At 42.3% G+C, this 20,307-nt stretch overlaps 2 protein-coding genes across 2 annotated transcripts; both read right to left on the bottom strand.

Annotated features, from left to right (window-relative positions):
- Positions 1–1,340: 1,340 nt before the first annotated feature.
- LOC110521318 (zona pellucida sperm-binding protein 3) lies at positions 1,341–3,973 on the bottom strand. Its single transcript, XM_021598799.3, has 8 exons — positions 3,351–3,973; positions 3,147–3,265; positions 2,938–3,041; positions 2,496–2,673; positions 2,195–2,312; positions 1,904–1,986; positions 1,751–1,830; positions 1,341–1,485 (listed from the first exon to the last, which is right to left on the bottom strand). Exons 1-8 carry the CDS (start codon positions 3,867–3,869, stop codon positions 1,421–1,423), a joined length of 1,266 nt encoding a protein of 421 aa, XP_021454474.3. The 5' UTR covers positions 3,870–3,973; the 3' UTR covers positions 1,341–1,420.
- Positions 3,974–11,280: 7,307 nt separating this feature from the next.
- On the bottom strand, positions 11,281–13,889 carry LOC110521319 (zona pellucida sperm-binding protein 3). Its single transcript, XM_021598801.3, has 8 exons — positions 13,260–13,889; positions 13,054–13,172; positions 12,843–12,946; positions 12,401–12,578; positions 12,100–12,217; positions 11,823–11,905; positions 11,670–11,749; positions 11,281–11,418 (listed from the first exon to the last, which is right to left on the bottom strand). Exons 1-8 carry the CDS (start codon positions 13,776–13,778, stop codon positions 11,354–11,356), a joined length of 1,266 nt encoding a protein of 421 aa, XP_021454476.3. The 5' UTR covers positions 13,779–13,889; the 3' UTR covers positions 11,281–11,353.
- Between the last annotated feature and the right edge of the window lie 6,418 nt (positions 13,890–20,307).

Below are 20,307 nucleotides of genomic sequence, written 5' to 3'. Positions count from 1 at the left end.
CAGACCAAGAGAATCTTGTTATTCATGGTTTAAGCAAACTCATAACGGGCTGTCATGTGCCTTTCACTGAGGGGCTTCCGTCTGGCCACCCTAACAGAAAGGCCTAATTGGTGTAAAGCTGCAGAGATGGTTCTCCCCCTGGAAGGTTCTCCCATCTCCACAGAGGAACTCCAGAGCTCTGTCAGTGACCAGCAGGTTCTTGGTCACCTCCCTTACAAAGGCCCTTCTCCCCCGATTGCTCAGTTTGGCCGGGGGGCCAGCTCTAGGAAGTCTTGGTGGTTCCAAACTTCTTCCATTTAAGAATGGAGGCCACGGTGTTCTTGGGGACCTTTCAAAAATGCAGACATTTTTTGGTACCCTTCCCCAGATCTGTGCCGACACATCCTGTCTCGGAGCGCTACAGACAATTACGATCTCATGGCTTTTTTTGCTCTGACATGTACTGTCAATTGTGAGACCATATCAATTTCAAGTTTCATTGCAAAGTGTCTGAATCCTTTTTAATGTATACATTTCTTAACCCCCCTTTTCTCCAAAGTCATAATAGCCAAGTGGCAGTTAGTCTCCTCGCTGCAACTCCCGTACAGAGAGGCGAAGGTTAAGAGCCATTTGTTCATCTGAAACAACCAAGCCGCACTGCTTCTTGACACAGTGCACACTGAACTCAAGCCAGCCGCACCTTTCATTACGACCAGAAAATCCGTATTTAACATCAGCAGTTCAGTGCAGCCTGTAAATATGGTGTGGTATAGGCTACTATAGAATGTGTAACGCTCTAACTTAATTTGCATCGTTTCAGTCCAGCGATTCACAGGACATTGTCAAGGGCCAAATACTTTGGGAAGGACTGCTTTTATTCCCTCCCCCAGAGGTTGATGGGAAATTGTGCAAGTCATATTTTGGTATTAAGGTTAAGATGCTTATTGTGGATGGTAATAGCCTAAAGCCTTATTCACACTGCAGGCCTTAATGCTCAAATCAGTGTGACTACAGACTGTCCAAACAAGTATCAAATAACCAAAGTGGACATTTTCAGACAAGGCTACACTAGTTGTCATAGTGACAGGTTTGTGCAGTGGTGTTGGCTGATAAGACACAAGAACAACCAATAACGCAGAAGTTCTGTAGCAAGCTAAGGTGACATTTCCTGCCACTGACTTCTCAGTTGCTTTGAATGTTAAAAATCCTATGGTGATAATACTTACCCAATTTGTTTGTAAAGAAGCTTAGCTACCACCTCTTGTTAACCTGACAGTAGCTAGCAAGCAGAAAGTAGTACTTCATTTTACACCTAGTTACACGTTAAAAAAGCTTATGAACAAAAGACTCAAGACAAATCCTTTTGAAATCCATATATTTTTAATCATCCATAATGTGTTTTTTTCAACAGGAAAGTCAGTCCAAATGATTAAATAGGCCATCAGTCAAGAAGCTTTTCTTTGATGTTGAGAGGACCAATAGAGGTTTCTTGCTCCCACCGGAAACCTGGGAAGAGCAGAAAACCTTCCTGATTTGATATATTAGGATCCATTATACTAGCTGTTGCTGTCGGCTTACTGGGGTCCGACATAGCAAGAAACAGAACAAATAATTTACGCAGAGGGTGCACTTTTTTCCAGCCTAGCACTAGAGATTGCAGCCAAGGGCTTACGTGAATCAAGTCTGTAAGTACTTGATTAGGACAAGTGTGCACCCTAGGTGCACATTTTTGCCCAGGAATGACAAACACTGGACTGTAGTGCACATGTACCTGGATCCGGTTCCCTTCTCATGCCACAGTCTGTGTCACAACAGCCACACACCTGGTCTTTCTTACTGGCCTCGCGCCATCTATTGAAAAGAGAGTGTTGCATATAGTATGTCCAAGCAAAGTGCACACTCTGCCATATATACCCAGACTTACCCATTTGAGAAGGAACAAGCCTTGTTCTCATGATCAATAGGGGCTGAAGCTGTTGTGGCTTTCAGGAGGCAGGTAATGTATAGCTGTTGAAATGTGTTGAAGTCTCAGCATTGGTACCACATAAGAATTAGTAGATTTGACATCAATTCAAAGCAACGTCATGTTGGGTACAACAACCCATCTTGGGCATAGCACACTTCATTTTCGATTGAAGTGAATCAAAACAGCCAATTCTGTAAATTTGGACATTCCGAAGCTAATTTGCAGAAGATCTCAGGATTAACTACTCACTGAGCCAGAGTTCACAACATGGAACCTAAAGGCTTTGATCTGGAACTGGAGCGTGTCATCCATGGTGCGAGGTATGAACTGGGACCTGGAGCCTGTCAGCTTGGTGTCGACCAGACAACTGAAGGCCACAAAAATCAAAATTAGGCTGCCTACACTGCTGAAACTCTGGAAGGATGCCATTCAAGATGGCTGTTGATCTGAAGTGTGGGCAGGTGGAGGGAACGGGAAATGCTTTCCTTAGCAGATTAAAGCAAACAATTAGTCCTTGAACTAGATCAAGTGCCTTACAAAGGATACTCACCCGCGCTTCTCGATGAAGGCATATCTTGGGACAGTGTTGGCGTTTGGGATGACTGTGGCTACACAGTTGTCCACAAAGACTCGGAGGGGCACATGGAAGAACTGGACGACAGAAGCTTCAAAGTTAATATTATCTCCAAGGACGTACTCTTTGCTGGGTCTCTCCAACTGCCAGTTGTCTGCGAAGACAAGGCAACAGTCTAATGCTTATTCCAAGTCAGATAAACTAGAGCAGGGTCTGTACATCAGCAGTGTGGTTTTATCATGGCAAATATAACTGCCATCCTTTTGTACTCTGGGGTAGCCACCTCATTCCAATAACTAAGCGGCGGTTACATTTGCCAGTTGGCAACACCATGGTTTACAAACAAGTGCAGAGACAGCACTTAAGTCAATGCCTGACAAGAGCAATGTCAATATGACAAGGACAAGCAGTTACTAACCAGTCATTAGCCTCAGGGAGAAGTAGAGGAGCTCCTCTGCAACCTTAGTGGAGGCATAGGGATTCCAGGTGGGCTTCACTGAACCACTGCTCACATCATGATTTCTGTAAAGGAGTCTTTAAATGTGAAACCAAATGGCCAAGGAAGTGTATCCAAAGTTGATTGAACTGAAGAAAAAAAAAGAACCAACGCAGGTGTAGTCAACTCACCTTTGATAGTGGCACTCAACCCAGACCACCACTTCTCTTGTCCGAACAATGGGACTGCTGCCCAAGGTGGCTGGTGTATAACGGAGTGTGAAGACATAGACAAGTGAATCCTCAGTCATCTGGAATCAGAGCAGCAAACGGCATTGTAAGAAAATCAATGGTAGTCAACCTAGAAGTCATAACGAGGCTAATGCTCAATGTTACCGTCAGAGTGCTGCCACATTCGTGCAGCTCAGTGACAAAGATCAGAACTTGAGCGGAAGCATCCTCCCCGGTGACAGCACAGCCTCCCAAGGTAAGATCCGCTGGGTGAATGAGTTGGCCGATCCCAAGCAGATCTCGTTTGACTTCCACACGAGCAGCAGTCTCCCCACATTGAACTGCAATGCTACTGGCAGGCAAAGGCAGCGGTCTCTGCTCATCAATAGCCAACTGCACCTCGTTGACTGGATCTTCAGGATATCGCCAGGTCAAAGGCTCATTGAAGGTCTGCTTTGACTGGAGGAAAGGGTTTTGAACTTGCGTCGGTGTCTGGACCCTGGCGGGCCATTGCACAGGCCTGGGTTGAAATCTGGCTGGTTCTTGAACAGGCCTATACTGTGGAACTAATCTCCCAGGGGCATGTGCCACTTGGCTCCGAGATTCCGCTTCCCGATAAAGCTGCTGAACTGTAGCTGAACAGCCAAAGGTAAGAAGTAGGAGGAATGTAATACAGAGCGCCATTATTCTCTAGTTTCTAGTTGCAATTGCACATATTTCTTTGACATGTACAATAACTACAGTGTCTCTGAACAGCCATTTTGTATCCCTTTGTCTTAGTATGACTCCACCCCTTGTTTGATTTACCTAATGATGTTCCAGACATGTTACACAGCTGCACATATACTACAATCTGAACTGGATGTATCTCAATACTGTCAAGTATCTTCATTTATAATAGGGATGGTCAACTCCAGTCCTCGGGGCCTGATTGGTGTCACACTTTTGCGCCAGCCCCAGCTAACACACCTGACTCCAATAATCAACTAATCATAATCTTTAGTTTAAAATACAATTTGTTTAATCAGCTGTGTTAGCTAGGGATGGGGAAGAAGTGTGACATCATTCTGGCCACTGAGGACTGGAGTGGCCCATTCTTGATTTATAATGTCCTTGGACAGGTTTCCTGATAGCAATGGCATTTAGCCTTATGAGTTTTTTTAATGATGCATCTTTCCCACAACAACCGAAGATGTAAAACATGTTTCCCAAAACGACATGCAGAGAGAATGGTCGCTAAGTGCATTGTTGAAGTATGTGTCGATACTGATGGGATCGAAAGAAAGTGAAAACTTTCTCCATTCAAAATGTGTATTTTAACATTTGAATAGACAGATCAATTCCTAGAGAGATATTACCACCTTATGGCTGCAAATATTGAGGCAGGTTATTCTAATGCCTACCAAATAAAAATGCATTAAATCACACATTTTCCCCATTGTGCGCTTTCGGCTACACATCATGAAAAATATTGAGGCAAATTACAGACAGTCTACAATTGGCACATTAGAATATGAAATAGGCAAACTCTTTATTTTAATGGTTGCGGTTTTCATTTGAATAATATTTTTATGTCATGTTTGTATCAATTGCAAAGACAACTTTTTTTGGTAGTCAACTTTGTTCTGAAGTTATCTGCAGTCATAGAGATAAGATAAACCATGTGATTCTATGTTTAGCGGAGATGATCTGTGTATAAAGTGACACGGGAGGCCAAAAAATAATGTAAGGATGCACTGAGGCAAGCATTCGTTTATGAGTGTTATCAAGTGCACATTTAATAACGATGGTTTTGGAAACAGCTCATAGATTTAACTATGCTCCTACAAAGGTTCTAACAACGCATTTTGCCTTAAGATGCTTTTGGGAAACAAGGCAAAGGGATCTCCAACCCTGTTCTTGGAGCGCTACCCTACCCTCCTGTAGGTTTTCAATCCAACTCCAATTGTAGCTAACTTGACTAAATTTACTAACCAGCTAATTATTAGAATCAATTGTGCTACATTAGGGCTGGAGCCACGACCGACAGGACAGTCGCATTCCAGGAACAGAGTTGGAGACATTGGCGGATTGGCCTTCTGGCAATTCTGGCATATGCCAGAAGGGCCAGACCACCTTTTATTCAGGTTGATTGGTAAAAAAATAAAATAATAATATATGCACACAACATGACCAAAAGTATGTGGACACCTACTTGTTAAACATCTCATTCCAAAATCATGGGCATTAATATGGAGTTGGTCCCCCTTTGCTTCTACTCTTCTGGGAAGACACTGCTGGAGACTTGTTTCCATTCAGCCACAAGAGCATTAGTGAGGTCGGTCACTGATGTTGGCCGATTAGGCCTGGCTCGCAGTTGGCGTTCCAATTCATGGCAAAGGTGATCGATGGATTTGAGGTCAGGGCTCTGTGCAGGCCAGTCAAGTTCTTCCACACTGATCCCAACAAACCATTTTTGTATATACCTCACTTTGTGCATGGGGGTATTGTCATGCTAAAACAGGAAAAGGCTTTGCCCAAACTGTTGCCACAAAGTTGAAAGCACAGAATCGTCTAGAATGTGATCGTATGCTGTAGCGTTAAGATTTCCCTTCGCTGAAGTAAGCGGCCAAGCCCGAACCATGAAAAACAGCCCCAGAACATTATTCCTCCCCCACCAAACTTTACAATTGGCACTATGCATTGTGGCACGTAGCATTCTACTGGCATCCGCCAAACCCAAATTAGTCCGTCAGACTGCCAGATGGTGAAGCGTGATTCATCACTCCATAGAACGCATTTCCACTGCTCCAGATTCCAATGGCGGCAAGCTTTACACCACTCCAGCCGACGCTTGGATTTTCGCATGGTTATCTAAGGCTTGCTCGGCCATGGAAACCCATTTCATGAAGCTCCCGGCGATTAGTTATTTTGCTGACGTTGCTTCCAGACGCAGTTTGGAACTCGGTAGTGAGTGTTGCAGCCGAGGACAGGCAATTTTTACGTGCTTCAGCACTCAGTGGTCCCGTTCTGTGAGCTTGTGTGGCCTTGTACGGCTGAGCCGTTATTACTCATAGACGTTTCCACTTCACAATAACATCACTTACATTTGTCTGGGGAAGCTCCAGCTTTGCAGAAATTTAACGAACTGACTTGTTGGAAAGGTGGCACCCTATGACGGTGCCACGTTAAGTCACTGATCTATTCAGTAAGGTCATTCTACTGCCAATGTTTGTCTATGGAGATTGCATGGCTGTGTGCTCGATTCTATACACCTGTCGTGGCTGAAATAACCAAATCCATTCATTTGAAGGGGCATCCACATACTTTTGTATATACAGTTGAAGTCGGAAGTTTACATACACCATTAGCCAAATACATTTAATCTCAGTTTGTCACAATTCCTGACATTTGAATCTAAGTAAAAGTTCCCTGTCTTAGATCAGTTAGGATCACCACTCTATTTTAAGAATGTGAAATGTCAGAATAAAAGTCGAGAATTATTTATTTCAGCTATTATTTCTTTCATCACATTCCCAGTGGGTCAGAAGTTTACATACACTCAATTAGTATTTGGTAGCATTTCCTTTCAATTGTTTAATTTGGGTCAAATTTGAGGCTTTGAGGCTATGTCGATATCGGACTCATTTTTACTGTATTGTTTGTACAGATAAACATGGTACCTTCAGGCTTTTGGAAATTGCTCCCAATGATGAACCAGACTTGTGGAGGTCTACAATTTTTTTTTGAGGTCTTGGCTGATTTCTTTTCTTTTTCCCATGATGTCTAGCAAAGAGGCACTGAGTTTGAAGGTAGGACTTGAAATACATTCGGAGGGACACCTCCAATTGACTCAAATGATGTCAATTAGACTATCAGAATCTTCTAAAGCCATGACATACTTTTCTGGAATTTTCCAAGCTGTTTAAAGGCACAGTCAGCTTAGTGTATGTAAACTTCCGACTTCAACTGTATAGTGCATGTGTTCATCTTATCGTATTTCTTTAATGTGAAATCAGTGTGTCTTGTTTTCACGAAACTGTCCCTATTTGCAAATAATTAAATGTGAGGAAAAACTTGCACTATACTTGCCCTATAGCTTAAGAAGTCATTAGACTGGCTTTTATGACACATAGGTAAGGCAATAGCCATCTGCTAGACATTTATACAGTTATTTTTATTAAACACAAGTCATCATGTAGGCCTATTAAAATAAAACATTGAATGCATGAATGCTAAATAATCCAAATGAATCTGTTAAAGGGGAAGTTGGGGGCAGTTTGTGTATTTTAATTGTTTTATCAATGTTTAGGCTATTTGCTTCACTTCTAAAATGTATCTGCCCTCTCATGGGCTGGTGGTCTAGTGGTCGCGTCTGATCTCACCTCCATATTTGAGGAGTTGCATTTCCATTGTTAGAGCAGTCATTTGACTTGTCAATATATAAAATAATATTTGACTGTATTAACTAGGCATTCTGGTGTAGGATTACATGACATATCCACCACCATTGGAGACTGGAAAGTCCTACCGAAATTATAATTCACTCATCAGACGGCCTGTCAAATGAACCACAATGCTGGAAATCTGTCTGCATCCACAGAAACTAATCCCATCCTTCTATGACAAACACAGATGGTGTTATATCAAATTCAATAGAAGAAAAAAGAGAGAGAGGAAGAGAGACTGACAGATGTACTGCCAGTCCTTAATGTTTTGACTGTATATGTAGTCTAATATTAAACACAGATATGTGGGCAGGGGGAAACACATGCATTATAATTTACAAGGCATTATAAGCCAGTGGTCATCTATAAGAAAAAGAGGATAGGCTTGAAAAGCAGCGCTGTTCTTGGGTCAGCTTTCACCATTCAAATGTTTCTTTAACATTATAATTATTTCATAGAGAGCGAGTGTATTATTCAGAGAGCGATGAACACAATGACAGACGCAACACCCCAGAGGTGCAAATTAGAGCCATCAAAAAGATTTTTTTTAAATTACTCAAAAGCGTTAAAAAAAATATGAACTTTGTTATCGTACACTTAACACTGTCAGCTTCTTGGGTTACCTCAAATGTTCTAACGAATAATTTTGATAAAGCTTCTGTTGTAATATTTGTCTAGCACTGCAAAAGTCAAAGCCATAAGGGTTAATTAATGTAATAATGGGTTTAGTGTTGCCTAGAGATTGGTGAGTTTAACTTGCTACATACACCCAGTGCTCTGTTACAAAAGGTTAAGTAAATCTCATTTGAAAGCTTTTGCATTGAAATAATTAAACATACCGAACAAAAGCTGGATATAATTATTTTATGACCTAAGTCCTTCACAGTGTTTACTGAAAATCAAAAGTATTGCATCTTTATTTTTTCCAAATTCTCACCATGTCTTGCAGTTGAACATTTGCATAATTTAACTTGTTTGTTTCTTTTTTACAGCTGGAGAACTCCAGAAGAATGGAAGTCTGCAAATCCATTGGACCCTTTCCACTTCTATTATGGTGGATAAATATGGATTTTTATGAATGTGTGGAGGAATAAGAGGTGTTTCATGGAGTTGTGTGAAATGCATCAAACACAATTATCCGCCGCCATTGTTGCAACCCCTATTACCAGTTTGTTCAGCCTCTCTTTCGTATCGTCCGAGATCCCTAAAGAATGGAAAGCTGCCGCGGTCATCCCCTTCTTCAAAGGGGGTGACACTCTAGACCCAAACTGTTATAGACCTATATCCATCTTGCCCTGCCTTTCTAAAGTCTTCAAAAGCCAAGTTAATAAACAGATAACCAACCATTTCGAATCCCACCGTACCTTCTCCGCTGTGCAATCCGGTTTCTGAGCTGGTCATGGGTGCACCTCAGCCACGCTGAAGGAACTAAACGATATCATAACCATCATCGATAAGAGATGGATAAGAGATTATTGCCTCGCCTGGTTCACCAACTACTTCTCTGAAAGAGTTCAGTGTGTCAAATCGTAGGGCCTGTTGACCAGACCTCTGGCAGTCTCTATGGGGGTGCCACAGGGTTAAATTCTAGGGCTGACTCTTTTCTCTGTATACATCAATGACGTCGCTCTTGCTGCTGGTGATTCTCTGATCCACCTCTACGCAGACGACACCATTCTGTATACTTCTGGCCCTTCTTTGGACACTGTGTTAACTGACCTCCAAACGAGCTTCAATGACATACAACTATCCTTTCGTGGCCTCCAACTGCTCTTAAATGCAAGAAGAACTAAATGCATGCTCTTCAACCAATCATTCTCCACACCAGCCCGCCTGTCCTGCATCACTACTCTGGACGGCTCCGAGTTAGAATATGTGGATAACTACAAATACCTAGGTGTCTGGTTAGACTGTAAACTCTCCTTCCAGACTCAAATTAAGCATCTGCAATCCAAAATTAGAATTGGCTTCCTATTTCGCAACAAAGCATCCTTCACTCATGCTGCCAAACATACCCTGGTAAAACTGACCATCCTACCGATCCTCGACTTTGGCGATGTCATTTATAAAATAGCCTCCAACACTCTACTCAACAAATTGGATGCAGTCTATCACAGTGCCATCCGTCTTGTCACCAAAGCCCAATATACTTACCCACCACTGCGACCTGTACGCTCTCGTTGGCTGGCCCTCGCTTCATACTCGTCGCCAAACCCACTGGCTCCAGGTCATCTACAAGTCTCTGCTAGGTAAAGCCCCGCCTTATCTCAGCTCATTGGTCACCATAGCAGCACCCACTCGTAGCACGCTCTCCAGCAGGTATCGCTCACTCTTCACCCCCAAAGCCAATTCCTAATTTGGCCGCCTTTCCTTCCAGTTCTTTGCTGCCAATGACTGGAACGAACTGCAAAAATTTATGAAGCTGGAGACTCATTGCTCACTCACTAGCTTTAAGCACCAGCTGTCAGTGCAGCTCAAAGATCACTGCACCTGTACATAGCCCATCTGTAAACAGCCCATCCAACTACCCTCATCCTCATACTGTATTTATTTATCTTGCGCCTTTGCACCCCAGTATCTCTACTCGCACATTCACCTTCTGCACATCTACCATTCCAGTGATTAATTGCTATATTGTAATGACTTTGCCACCATGGCCTATTTATTGCCTTAACTCCCTTATCTTACCTCATTTGCACTCACTGTATGTAGACTTTTTGTTTACTTCTTTCAACTGTATTATCATGTTTTGTTTATTCCATGTGTAACTGTGTTGCATGTGTCGTACTGCTGTGCTTTATCTTGGCTAGGTCGCAGTTGCAAATGAGAACTTCTCCTCAACTAGCCTACCTGGTAAAATAAAGGTGAAACATTTTTTTAAACATTATTTCAAACGCTTTCTAAAAAATACCAGCAAATGAGCTTGTAACACAATGCATTCACCACTACGAAGCTTGCAAAGACCCCATTTCAGGGTTTCATTACATATAATCGAGACATCTTTTACGGTATAGCTACTCTAATCAACACCGAAAGGTCATGTATTTTCTATTTGTCCCTGCCCACTCAAAAGTATTAAGTCCTTTTTAAATCAAACCCACAGTTCCTGAACTAAAAGTGTTGACTACTTTTCCAGTAGGTAGGAATACACCCTGTAACTAAACAAGACTAATGTAATGGTTTGGTAGAGACTAGTCCTTTAATTACTATTGGTTGTGACAATCTAAAATATAATTTGCATTGTTGCAGTCCATTGATTCACATTTTAATGGGATAGATATAGTACATTGGAAGAGACCTAATTGTGAAAGTCACATTTTAGTTCAAATAAAATATCAGATGGTTCCTATGAGTGGTAGCCCCACCAGCACTGTATTTTAATTGTTTTATCAATATTTAAGTCATGAGACAAGGCAATTTCAAGCCCTGAAATATGTACCTTTGCCTCACTGCCGAAGTTGACTGGTTACACCAGATTTTCACAGAGTACTAAACAAGGAACGATTCTTGTTTTGCTAAGTTTCATACCAAAACATTATGTCAGCAATCAAGTTATATCTTCACTTTCAAATACAGAATCAGGGAGTTGATGAACTTCATTTTAGACCTGGGTTAAACATTACAAAAGCTCATGCTAGTCAATGAACAAAATGCACAAGACAAAAACCTTCATCTAGATATATTTTTCATCATCCAGAATGCATTTGGGCAGGGAAGCCAGTCCAGTTGAGCATTACACCATCAGTCAAGAAGCTTTTCCTTTATGTTGAGAGGACCAACAGAAATGTCCTGCTCCCACTGAAAACCTAAGAGCAGAAGACCATGTCTATATAAGGAGAACTGAGAATTAAACTTCACAAAATGATTGTTTCTCAGTCAATTTCTGGGTGACTCAGGCGTGCACTTTTTTTGTTCCAGCCAAGCACTGACCGCCAGTTTAGCCAAAGGTTTAGGTGAATCAAGTCACTAGGTACTGTAGTAGGACAAAAAAAAATGTGCACCCCAGGGAGGCACCCAGGAAGCGATTGAGCAACACTGGACTGAAGTGCACATGTACCTGGATCCGGTTCCCTTCTCATGCCACAGTCTGTGTCACAACAGCCACACACCTGGTCTTTCTTACTGGCCTCGCGCCATCTATTGAAAAGAGAGTGTTGCATATAGTATGTACAAGCAGAGTGCACACCCTGCCATATATACCCAGACTTACCCATTTGAGAAGGAACAAGCCTTGTTCTCATGATCAATAGGGGATGAAGCGGATGTGGCTTTCAGGAGGCAGGTAACGTAAAGCTGTTGAAGTTACATTTGTTGAAGTCTCAGCATCGGTACCCCATAAGAATTAATAGATTTGACACCAATTTAAAGCAACGTCATTTCGGCCATACTATACTTCATTTATGATTGAAGCTCAACAAACCTGCCAATTCTATAAATGTGGACATTCCGAAGCTAATTTGCAGAAGATCTCAGGATTAACTACTCACTGAGCCAGTGTTCACAACATGAAACCTAAAGGCTTCGATCTGGAACTGGAGCGTGTCATCCATGGTGCGAGGTATGAACTGGGACCTGGAGCCTGTCAGCTTGGTGTCGACCAGACAACTGAAGGCCACAAAAATCAAAATTAGGCTGCCTACACTGCTGAAACTCTGGAAGGATGCCATTCAAGATGGCTGTTGATCTGAAGTGTGGGCAGGTGGAGGGAATGGGAAATGCTTTCCTTAGCAGATCAAAGCAAACAATTAGTCCTTGAACTAGATCAAGTGCCTTACAAAGGATACTCACCCACGCTTCTCGATGAAGGCATATCTTGGGACAGTGTTGGCGTTTGGGATGACTGTGGCTACACAGTTGTCCACAAAGACTCGGAGGGGCACATGGAAGAACTGGACGACAGAAGCTTCAAAGTTAATATTATCTCCAAGGACGTACTCTTTGCTGGGTCTCTCCAACTGCCAGTTGTCTGCAAAGACAAGGCAACAGTCTAATGCTTATTCCAAGTCAGATGAACTAGAGCAGGGTCTGTACATCAGCAGTGTGGTTTTATCATGACAAATATAACTGCCATCCTTTTGTACTCTGGGGTAGCCACCTCATTCGAATAACTAAGCGGCGGTTACATTTGCCAGTTGGCAACACCATGGTTTACAAACAAGTGCAGAGACAGCACTTAAGTCAATGCCTGACAAGAGCAACGTCAATATGGCAAGGACAAGCAGTTACTAACCAGTCATTAGCCTCAGGGAGAAGTAGAGGAGCTCCTCTGCAACCATAGTGGAGGCATAGGGATTCCAGGTGGGCTTCACTGAACCGCTGCTCACATCATGCTTTCTGTAAAGGAGTCTGAAGGTGAAACCAGAAGTCCAAGGAAGTGTATCCAAAGTTGATTGAACTGACAAAATAAATAAAACTCCACAATGCAGGTGTAGTCAACTCACCTTTGATAGTGGCACTCAACCCAGACCACCACTTCTCTAGTCCGAACAATGGGGCTGCTGCCCAGGGTGGCTGGTGTATAACGGAGTGTGAAGACATAGACAAGTGAATCCTCAGTCATCTGGAATCAGAGCAGCAAACTGCATTGTAAGAAAATCAATGGTAGTCAACCTTACAAAATCCTAATGATGCTAAAGGTCAATGTTACCGTCAGTGTGCTGCCACATCCGTGCAGCTCCGTGTCGAAGAACAGCACTTGAGCGGAAACATCCTCCCCGGTGACAGCACAGCCTCCCAGGGAGAGATCCGCTGGGTGAATGAGTTGGCCTATACCGAGCAGATCTCTCTTGACTTCCACATGGGCAGCATTCACCCCACATTGAACTGCAATGCTACTGGCAGGCACAGGCAGCGGTCTCTGCTCATCAATAGCCAACTGCACCTCTTTGACTGGATCTTCAGGATATCTCCAGGTCAAAGGCTCATTGAAGGTCTGCTTTGACTGGAGGAAAGGGTTTTGAACTTGCGTCGGTCTCTGGACCCTGGCGGGCCATTGCACAGGCCTTAGTTGAAAGCTGGCTGGTTCTAGTGCAGGCCTGTACTGTGGAACAAATCTCCCAGGGGCATGGGAAGCTTGACTGGGTGATTCTTGGCCCCGAAAAATCTTCTCAACTTTAGCTAAACAGCTAACGGTAAGAAGCAGAAGAATTTTAATACAAAATTCCATTGTTCTCTATTTTGATCATAATTTGTTTATTTTCCCTCTACGTTATATATTTCTTGACAATTCGTATATGTTAACAACAACCACAATGTTACTGAACTGCCATTTTGTATCTCTTTGTCTTAGTTTGACCACCCCTTGTTTGATTTACAGAATGATCTTCCAGACATGTTACACAGCTGCACTTGACTACAATCAGACCTGAATGTATCTCAATACTTTAAAGCCGGGCTCTCCAAATCTATTCCTGGAAAACTACCATCCAGTAGGTTTTCAATCCAACACTAATCTAGCACACCTGATTATAATAATTAGCTTGTTGATCAAATTAATCAGGTAGCGAAAACCTACAGGAAGTCACTCTCCAGGAACAGGGTTTTAGAGCCCTGCTTTAAAGTATATTTTATAACAGGGATTTTTAATTTGACCTTTATTTAACTAGGCAAGTCAGTTAAGAACAAATTCTTATTTTCAATGACGGCCTAGGAACAGTGGGTTAACTGCCTGTTCAGGGGCAGAACGACAGATTTGTACCTTGTCAGCTCGGGGATTTGAACTTGCAACCTACCGGTTACTAGCCCAACGCTCTAACCACTAGGCTACCCTGCCGCCCCAGTCCTCGGGGGCCCGAGTGGGGGGCCACTCATTTGCCCCAGCCCCAGCTAACACACCTGCTTCAAATAATCAACCTGGAGATGGACTCTGAAGCACCAGCTGCCTCCACAACCAAAGATGCACATGTAATGTCTCCCCCTCCTATTCCCACACTGATGTTATGGAAGAGCCTGCCACTCCTCACACAAAGGGCTGCACCACACCACTAGACCTACTGCATAATGCCGGCGCCAAAGAGCAAATCCAAAAGTGCAGCTCACAGCCCCAACAAACACTATGTCAGAGAAAGAGACTGAAGAGATGTAGACAACGACTTTGAGAGGAAGGTGTAAAAAAAAGATCTGAGAGCTAACTCTGGAAAGACTGTTGTGACACAAATAAACATACCGTTGATGTACTTAAAGGACAAATTATTGCACTGTAGTTCATGTTTACTGTAAAAGGACAAGTTTAGGCGTCAGGATATTGACTGTAGTGAAGCATTGTCTGTAGTCTATTAAAGTGTTTGCTGAAAGGACTCAGCATTGTTTAGAGGGGAGTGTAGTGCTGGCCACCCAGTCAAGTATGCTCAAGTGTTGAGTCATTTGCATAAGGCAGCTATAAAAGCTTGTTGTGAGATGGAGTGTAGGTCTGTTCACTAATGTTATGTTCCCAAGGTTGCCTATTGTAAATTGGCTGGTATCTCACTGCATGGATGATGGATCTCCCCGTTTTGTGCCAGAGATGACTAGCCCACACTCTGTATGAGACAGTTTTAGTGCTATGTATTATTTACTTTAGAAGCTGATCATCAGTAAACCACCTGAACGAATATCCTTGTTGTGGAATCAATTCGTGCGCACGAACATCACAATATGCTTTAAGACGGCTTTTCACCTATTCAGATATTTGTAAGCAGGGACATGATCAATATGGACGCCATCCAAAGAACATATGCTTAAATCAGTTATGTTTAATGCATTCTCAAACTTATTTTTACCTCAATTCAATACTTATTTCAGGTTAATAAAGTTTTTCAGTAATACGAAGGCAGACTATAGTTCAGAGCTTGGTCCCCCATTTCTCACCATCCATGTCCATCTAGTACTGTCAGATCAGTGCTTAGTTAACCTTTCTAGCGCAGGGGTTCCGCTCGACAACATTCCGCTGAAAAGGCAGAGCGCGAAATTCAAAAATATTTTTGGGAAATATGTAACTTTCACACATTAACAAGTCCAATACAGCAAATGAAAGATAAATATCTTGTTAATCTACCCATCGTGTCCGATTTCAAAAATGCTTTACAGCCAAAGCACAACATTATGTTAGGTCATAGCCAAGTCGAAAAAACACAGCCATTTTTCCAGCAAAGATAGGAGTCACAAAAAGCAGAAATATAGATAAAATTCATCACTAACCTTTGATGATCTTCATCAGATGACACTCATAGGACATCATGTTACACAATAAATGTATGTTTTGTTCGATAATGTGCATATTTATATCCAAAAATATTAGTTTACATTGGTGCCTTAGGTGCAGTAATGTTTTGATTCCAAAACATCCGGTGATTTTGCAGAAATACTCAGTGTTATTCACAGAATTAAAGATAGACTTCTCCTTAATGCAACCACTGTGTCAGATATTTTTTAAACTTTACGGAAAAAGCATTATCTGAGGACGGCGCTCAGAACCCAAAACAGCCAGAGGAATATCCACCATTTTGGAATCAACAAAGTTAGAAACAACACCATAAATATTTACTTACCTTTGATGATTTTCATCAGAAGGCTCTCCCAGGAATCTCAGTCCAACAATGAATGACTGATTTGTTCCATAAAGTTCCATAGTTTGTGTCCAAATAGCCACTTGTTGTTAGCGTGTTCAGCCCAGTAATCCATCTTCATGAGGCGCAGGCACTTCATCCAGACAAAAACTTGAAAAGTTCCATTACAGTCCTTTAGAAACATGTCAAACGATGTATGGAATCAATCTTTAGGATGTTTTTAACATAAAACTTCAATAATGTTCCAACCGGAGAATTCCTTTGTCTTCAGAAAAGCACTGGAACGAGAGAGCAAGACTCTCTGCCAGACCACTAACTCAAACTGGTCTCATGAGCCCCTCATTTAAAGTAGAATCCTCATTCAAGTTGCTAAAGACGGTTCTAGTGGAAGCCGTAGGTGGAAGCCGTAGGAAGTGCAACTTTATCCATATCTCAATGTGTATTCGGTAGGCCAAGCTTTGAAATACTACAAACCTCAGATGTCCTACTTCCTGGTTGGATTTATCTCAGGTTTTCGCCTGCCATATGTTATACTCACAGACATCATTCAAACAGTTTTAGAAACTTCAGAGTGTTTTCTATCCAATACTAATAATAATATGCATATACTAGCATCTGGGACAGAGTAGGAGGCAGTTCACTCTGGGCACGCTATTCATCTAAAAGTGAAAATGCTGCCCCCTATCCAAAAACGGTTAATGTCTAATTCATAACTTTCTTCATTTGAATCTAACTACCATGCTATGTTGTCTTATGTCTCTCTTTATGTAGTGTTGTGTTGTCTCTCTTTTTTCCTATATTTTTATTTCATGATTTTTATTTTTAATCCCAGCCAAAGGTCCCCACAGGAGGCGTTTTGCCTTTTGGTAGGCAGTCATTGTAAAAAAGATTTGTTCTTAACTGACTTGCCTAGTTAAATAAAGGTGAAATAAATAAAAATAAAATTCAGGACTATCCATAATCATGGTAGCATCAGCATTAATGTATAAGTGTTTAGACACATACTCTATTCTTATTTACAATAAAAGTGACTCCAAAATGACACAATACATTATTTATGGGCACAAAATAATCTGAAACACAATCAAAACAAACAGTAAATACAACCAACAAGTTTGTAGAGTCACAAACTTTATGTAATTATTGCATACTAGGAATATTCAACCAAATACTACACTTTTGACTACATTAATACAATGGGGGGACTATGCTCAGAAAGTGCTGTTATTTCTAAACGGTTCATCCGATGTGGATGAAAATACCCTCAAATTAAAGCTGACAGTCTGCACTCAAATCTCGGCTGTACCATTTCAAATACAAATTGCTTGAGTACAGAATCAAAAACACTGTCCCAATACTTTTGGAAGTCACTGTAATTTGCTGTGGCTGAAATGATTAGCACATACTGAATCTCAAAGTAGTTTAGATTGTAAGTCCTATTTGTGTAACTACCATTGCATGACAAAACAATAAAAAGGCATTGTTTCATTAATCAGAGGAAGTTATCATTAATTGCATTGTCTAACCTGGGGCCGAATATAGATTTGGTTTTACAAATTCAACTGAACAAAGTTTTTTATAATAATAAATAGATTTTATTTATTTAACCTTTATTTGTCCTTTATTTAACCAGGTAGGCTAGTTGAGAACAAGTTCTCATTTACAACTGGGACCTGGCCAAGATAATGCATAGCAGTGTGAACAGACAACAACACCGAGTTACACATGGAGTAAACAATAAACAATTCAATAACACAGTAGAAAGAAAAAAAAGAGTCTATATACATTGTGTGCAAAAGGCATGAGGAGGTAGGCAAATAATTACAATTTTGTGATAAATGATCAGATGGTCATGTGTAGGTAGAGATACTGGTGTGCAAAAGAGCAGAAAAGTAAATAAATAAAAACAGTATGGGGATGAGGTAGGTAAATTGGGTGGGCTATTTACCGATGGACTATGTACAGCTGCACCGATCGGTTAGCTGCTCAGATAGCAGATGTTTGAAGTTGGTGAGGGAGATAAAAGTCTCCAACTTCAGCGATTTTTGCAATTCGTTCCAGTCACAGGCAGCAGAGAACTGGAAGGAAAGGTGGCCAAATGAGGTTAGTGAGGATCAGGGAGGATCCTTTAGGGAGGATCAGTGAGATACACCTGCTGGAGCGCGTGCTACGGGTGGGTGTTGCCATCATGACCAGTGAACTGAGATAAGGCGGAGCTTTATCTAGCATGGACTTGTAGATGACCTGGAGCCAGTGGGTCTGGCGACGAATATGTAGCGAGAGCCAGCCGACTAGAGCATACAGGTCGCAGTGGTGGGTGGTATAAGGTGCTTTAGTAACAAACCGGATGGCACTGTGACAAACTGCATCCAGTTTGCTGAGTAGAGTATTGGAAGCTATTTTGTAGATGACATCGCCGAAGTCGAGGATCGGTAGGATAGTCAGTTTTACTGGGGTAGGTTTGGCGGCGTGAGTGAATGAGGCTTTGTTGCGGAATAGAAAGCCGACTCTAGATTTGATTTTAGATTGGAGATGTTTGATATGAGTCTGTAAGGAGAGTTTACAGTCTAGCCAGACACCTAGGTACTTATAGATGTCCACATATTCTAGGTCTGAACCATCCAGGGTAGTGATGCTAGGTGGGCGTGCGGGTGCAGGCAGCGAACGGTTGAAAAGCATGCATTTGGTTTTACTAGCGTTTAAGAGCAGTTGGAGGCCACGGAAGGAGTGTTGTATGGCATTGAAGCTCGTTTGGAGGTTAGATAGCACAGTGTCCAAGGAAGGGCCAGAAGTATACAGAATGGTGTCGTCTGCGTAGAGGTTGATCAGGGAATCAATCGCCCGCAGCAAGAGCAACATCATTGATATATACAGAGAAAAGAGTCGGGCCGAGTATTGAACCCTGTGGCACACCCATAGAAACTTCCAGAGGACCGGACAACATGCCCTCCGATTTGACACACTGAACTCTGTCTGCAAAGTCGCTGGTGAACCAGGCAAGGCAGTAATTAGAAAAACCGAGGCTACTGAGTCTGCCGATAAGAATATGGTGATTGACAGAGTCGAAAGCCTTGGCCAGGTCGAGGAAGACGGCTGCACAGTACTGTCTTTTATCGATGGCGGTTATGATTTCGTTTAGTACCTTGAGCGTGGCTGAGGTGCACCCATGACCGGCTCGGAAACCAGATTGCACAGCGGAGAATAGTCCCCGCGATATGCAACTGTTCAGGGAAGTCAATCACTGCCCGCACCAGCCCGCCCGTCCCGCATCACTACTCTGGACGGCTCCGAATTAGAATATGTTGATAACTACAAATACCTAGGTGTCTGATTAGACTGTAAACTATCCTTCCAGACTCACATTAAGCATCTCCAATCCAAAATTAAATCTAGAATTGGCTTCCTATTTCACAACAAAGCATCCTTCACTCTTGCTGCCAGACATACCCTTGTAAAACTGACCATCCTACCAATCCTCGACTTCGGCGATGTCATTTACAAAATAGCCTCCAATATCCTACTCAATAAATTGGATGCAGTCTATCACAGTGCCATCCGTTTTGTCACCAATGCCCCATATACTACCCAGCACTGCGACCTGTACGCTCTCGTTGGCTGGCCCTCGCTTCATACTCGTCGCCAAACCCACTGGCTTCAGGTCATCTACAAGACCCTGCTAGGTAAAGTCTCCCCTTATCTCAGCTCGCTGGTCACCATAGAAGCACCCACCTGTAGCACGCACTCCAGCAGGTACTGTATATCTCTCTGGCCACCCCCAAAACCAATTCTTTCTTTGGACGCCTCTCCTTCCAGTTCTCTGCTTCCAATGACTGGAACGAACTACAAAAATCTCTGGAACTGGAAACACTTATCTCCCTCACTAGCTTTAACCTGTTAGATCTCTAGGGGCGCTATTTCATTTTTGGATAAAAAACGTTCCCGTTTTAAGCGCGATATTTTGTCACGAAAAGATGCTCGACTATGCATATTCTTGACAGTTTTGGAAAGAAAACACTCTGAAGTTTCAGAATCTGCAAAGATTTTGTCTGTAAGTGCCCCAGAACTCATTCTACAGGCGAAACCAAGATGATGCATCAACCAGGAATTAGCAGAATTTCTGAAGCTCTGTTTTCCATTGTCTCCTTATATGGC

Source organism: Oncorhynchus mykiss, chromosome 4, assembly GCF_057628025.1.
Source record: "Oncorhynchus mykiss isolate SJ-2025 chromosome 4, ASM5762802v1, whole genome shotgun sequence".
Lineage (NCBI taxonomy): Eukaryota > Metazoa > Chordata > Actinopteri > Salmoniformes > Salmonidae > Oncorhynchus > Oncorhynchus mykiss.
This window is presented reverse-complemented; position numbering and strand designations above follow the sequence as displayed.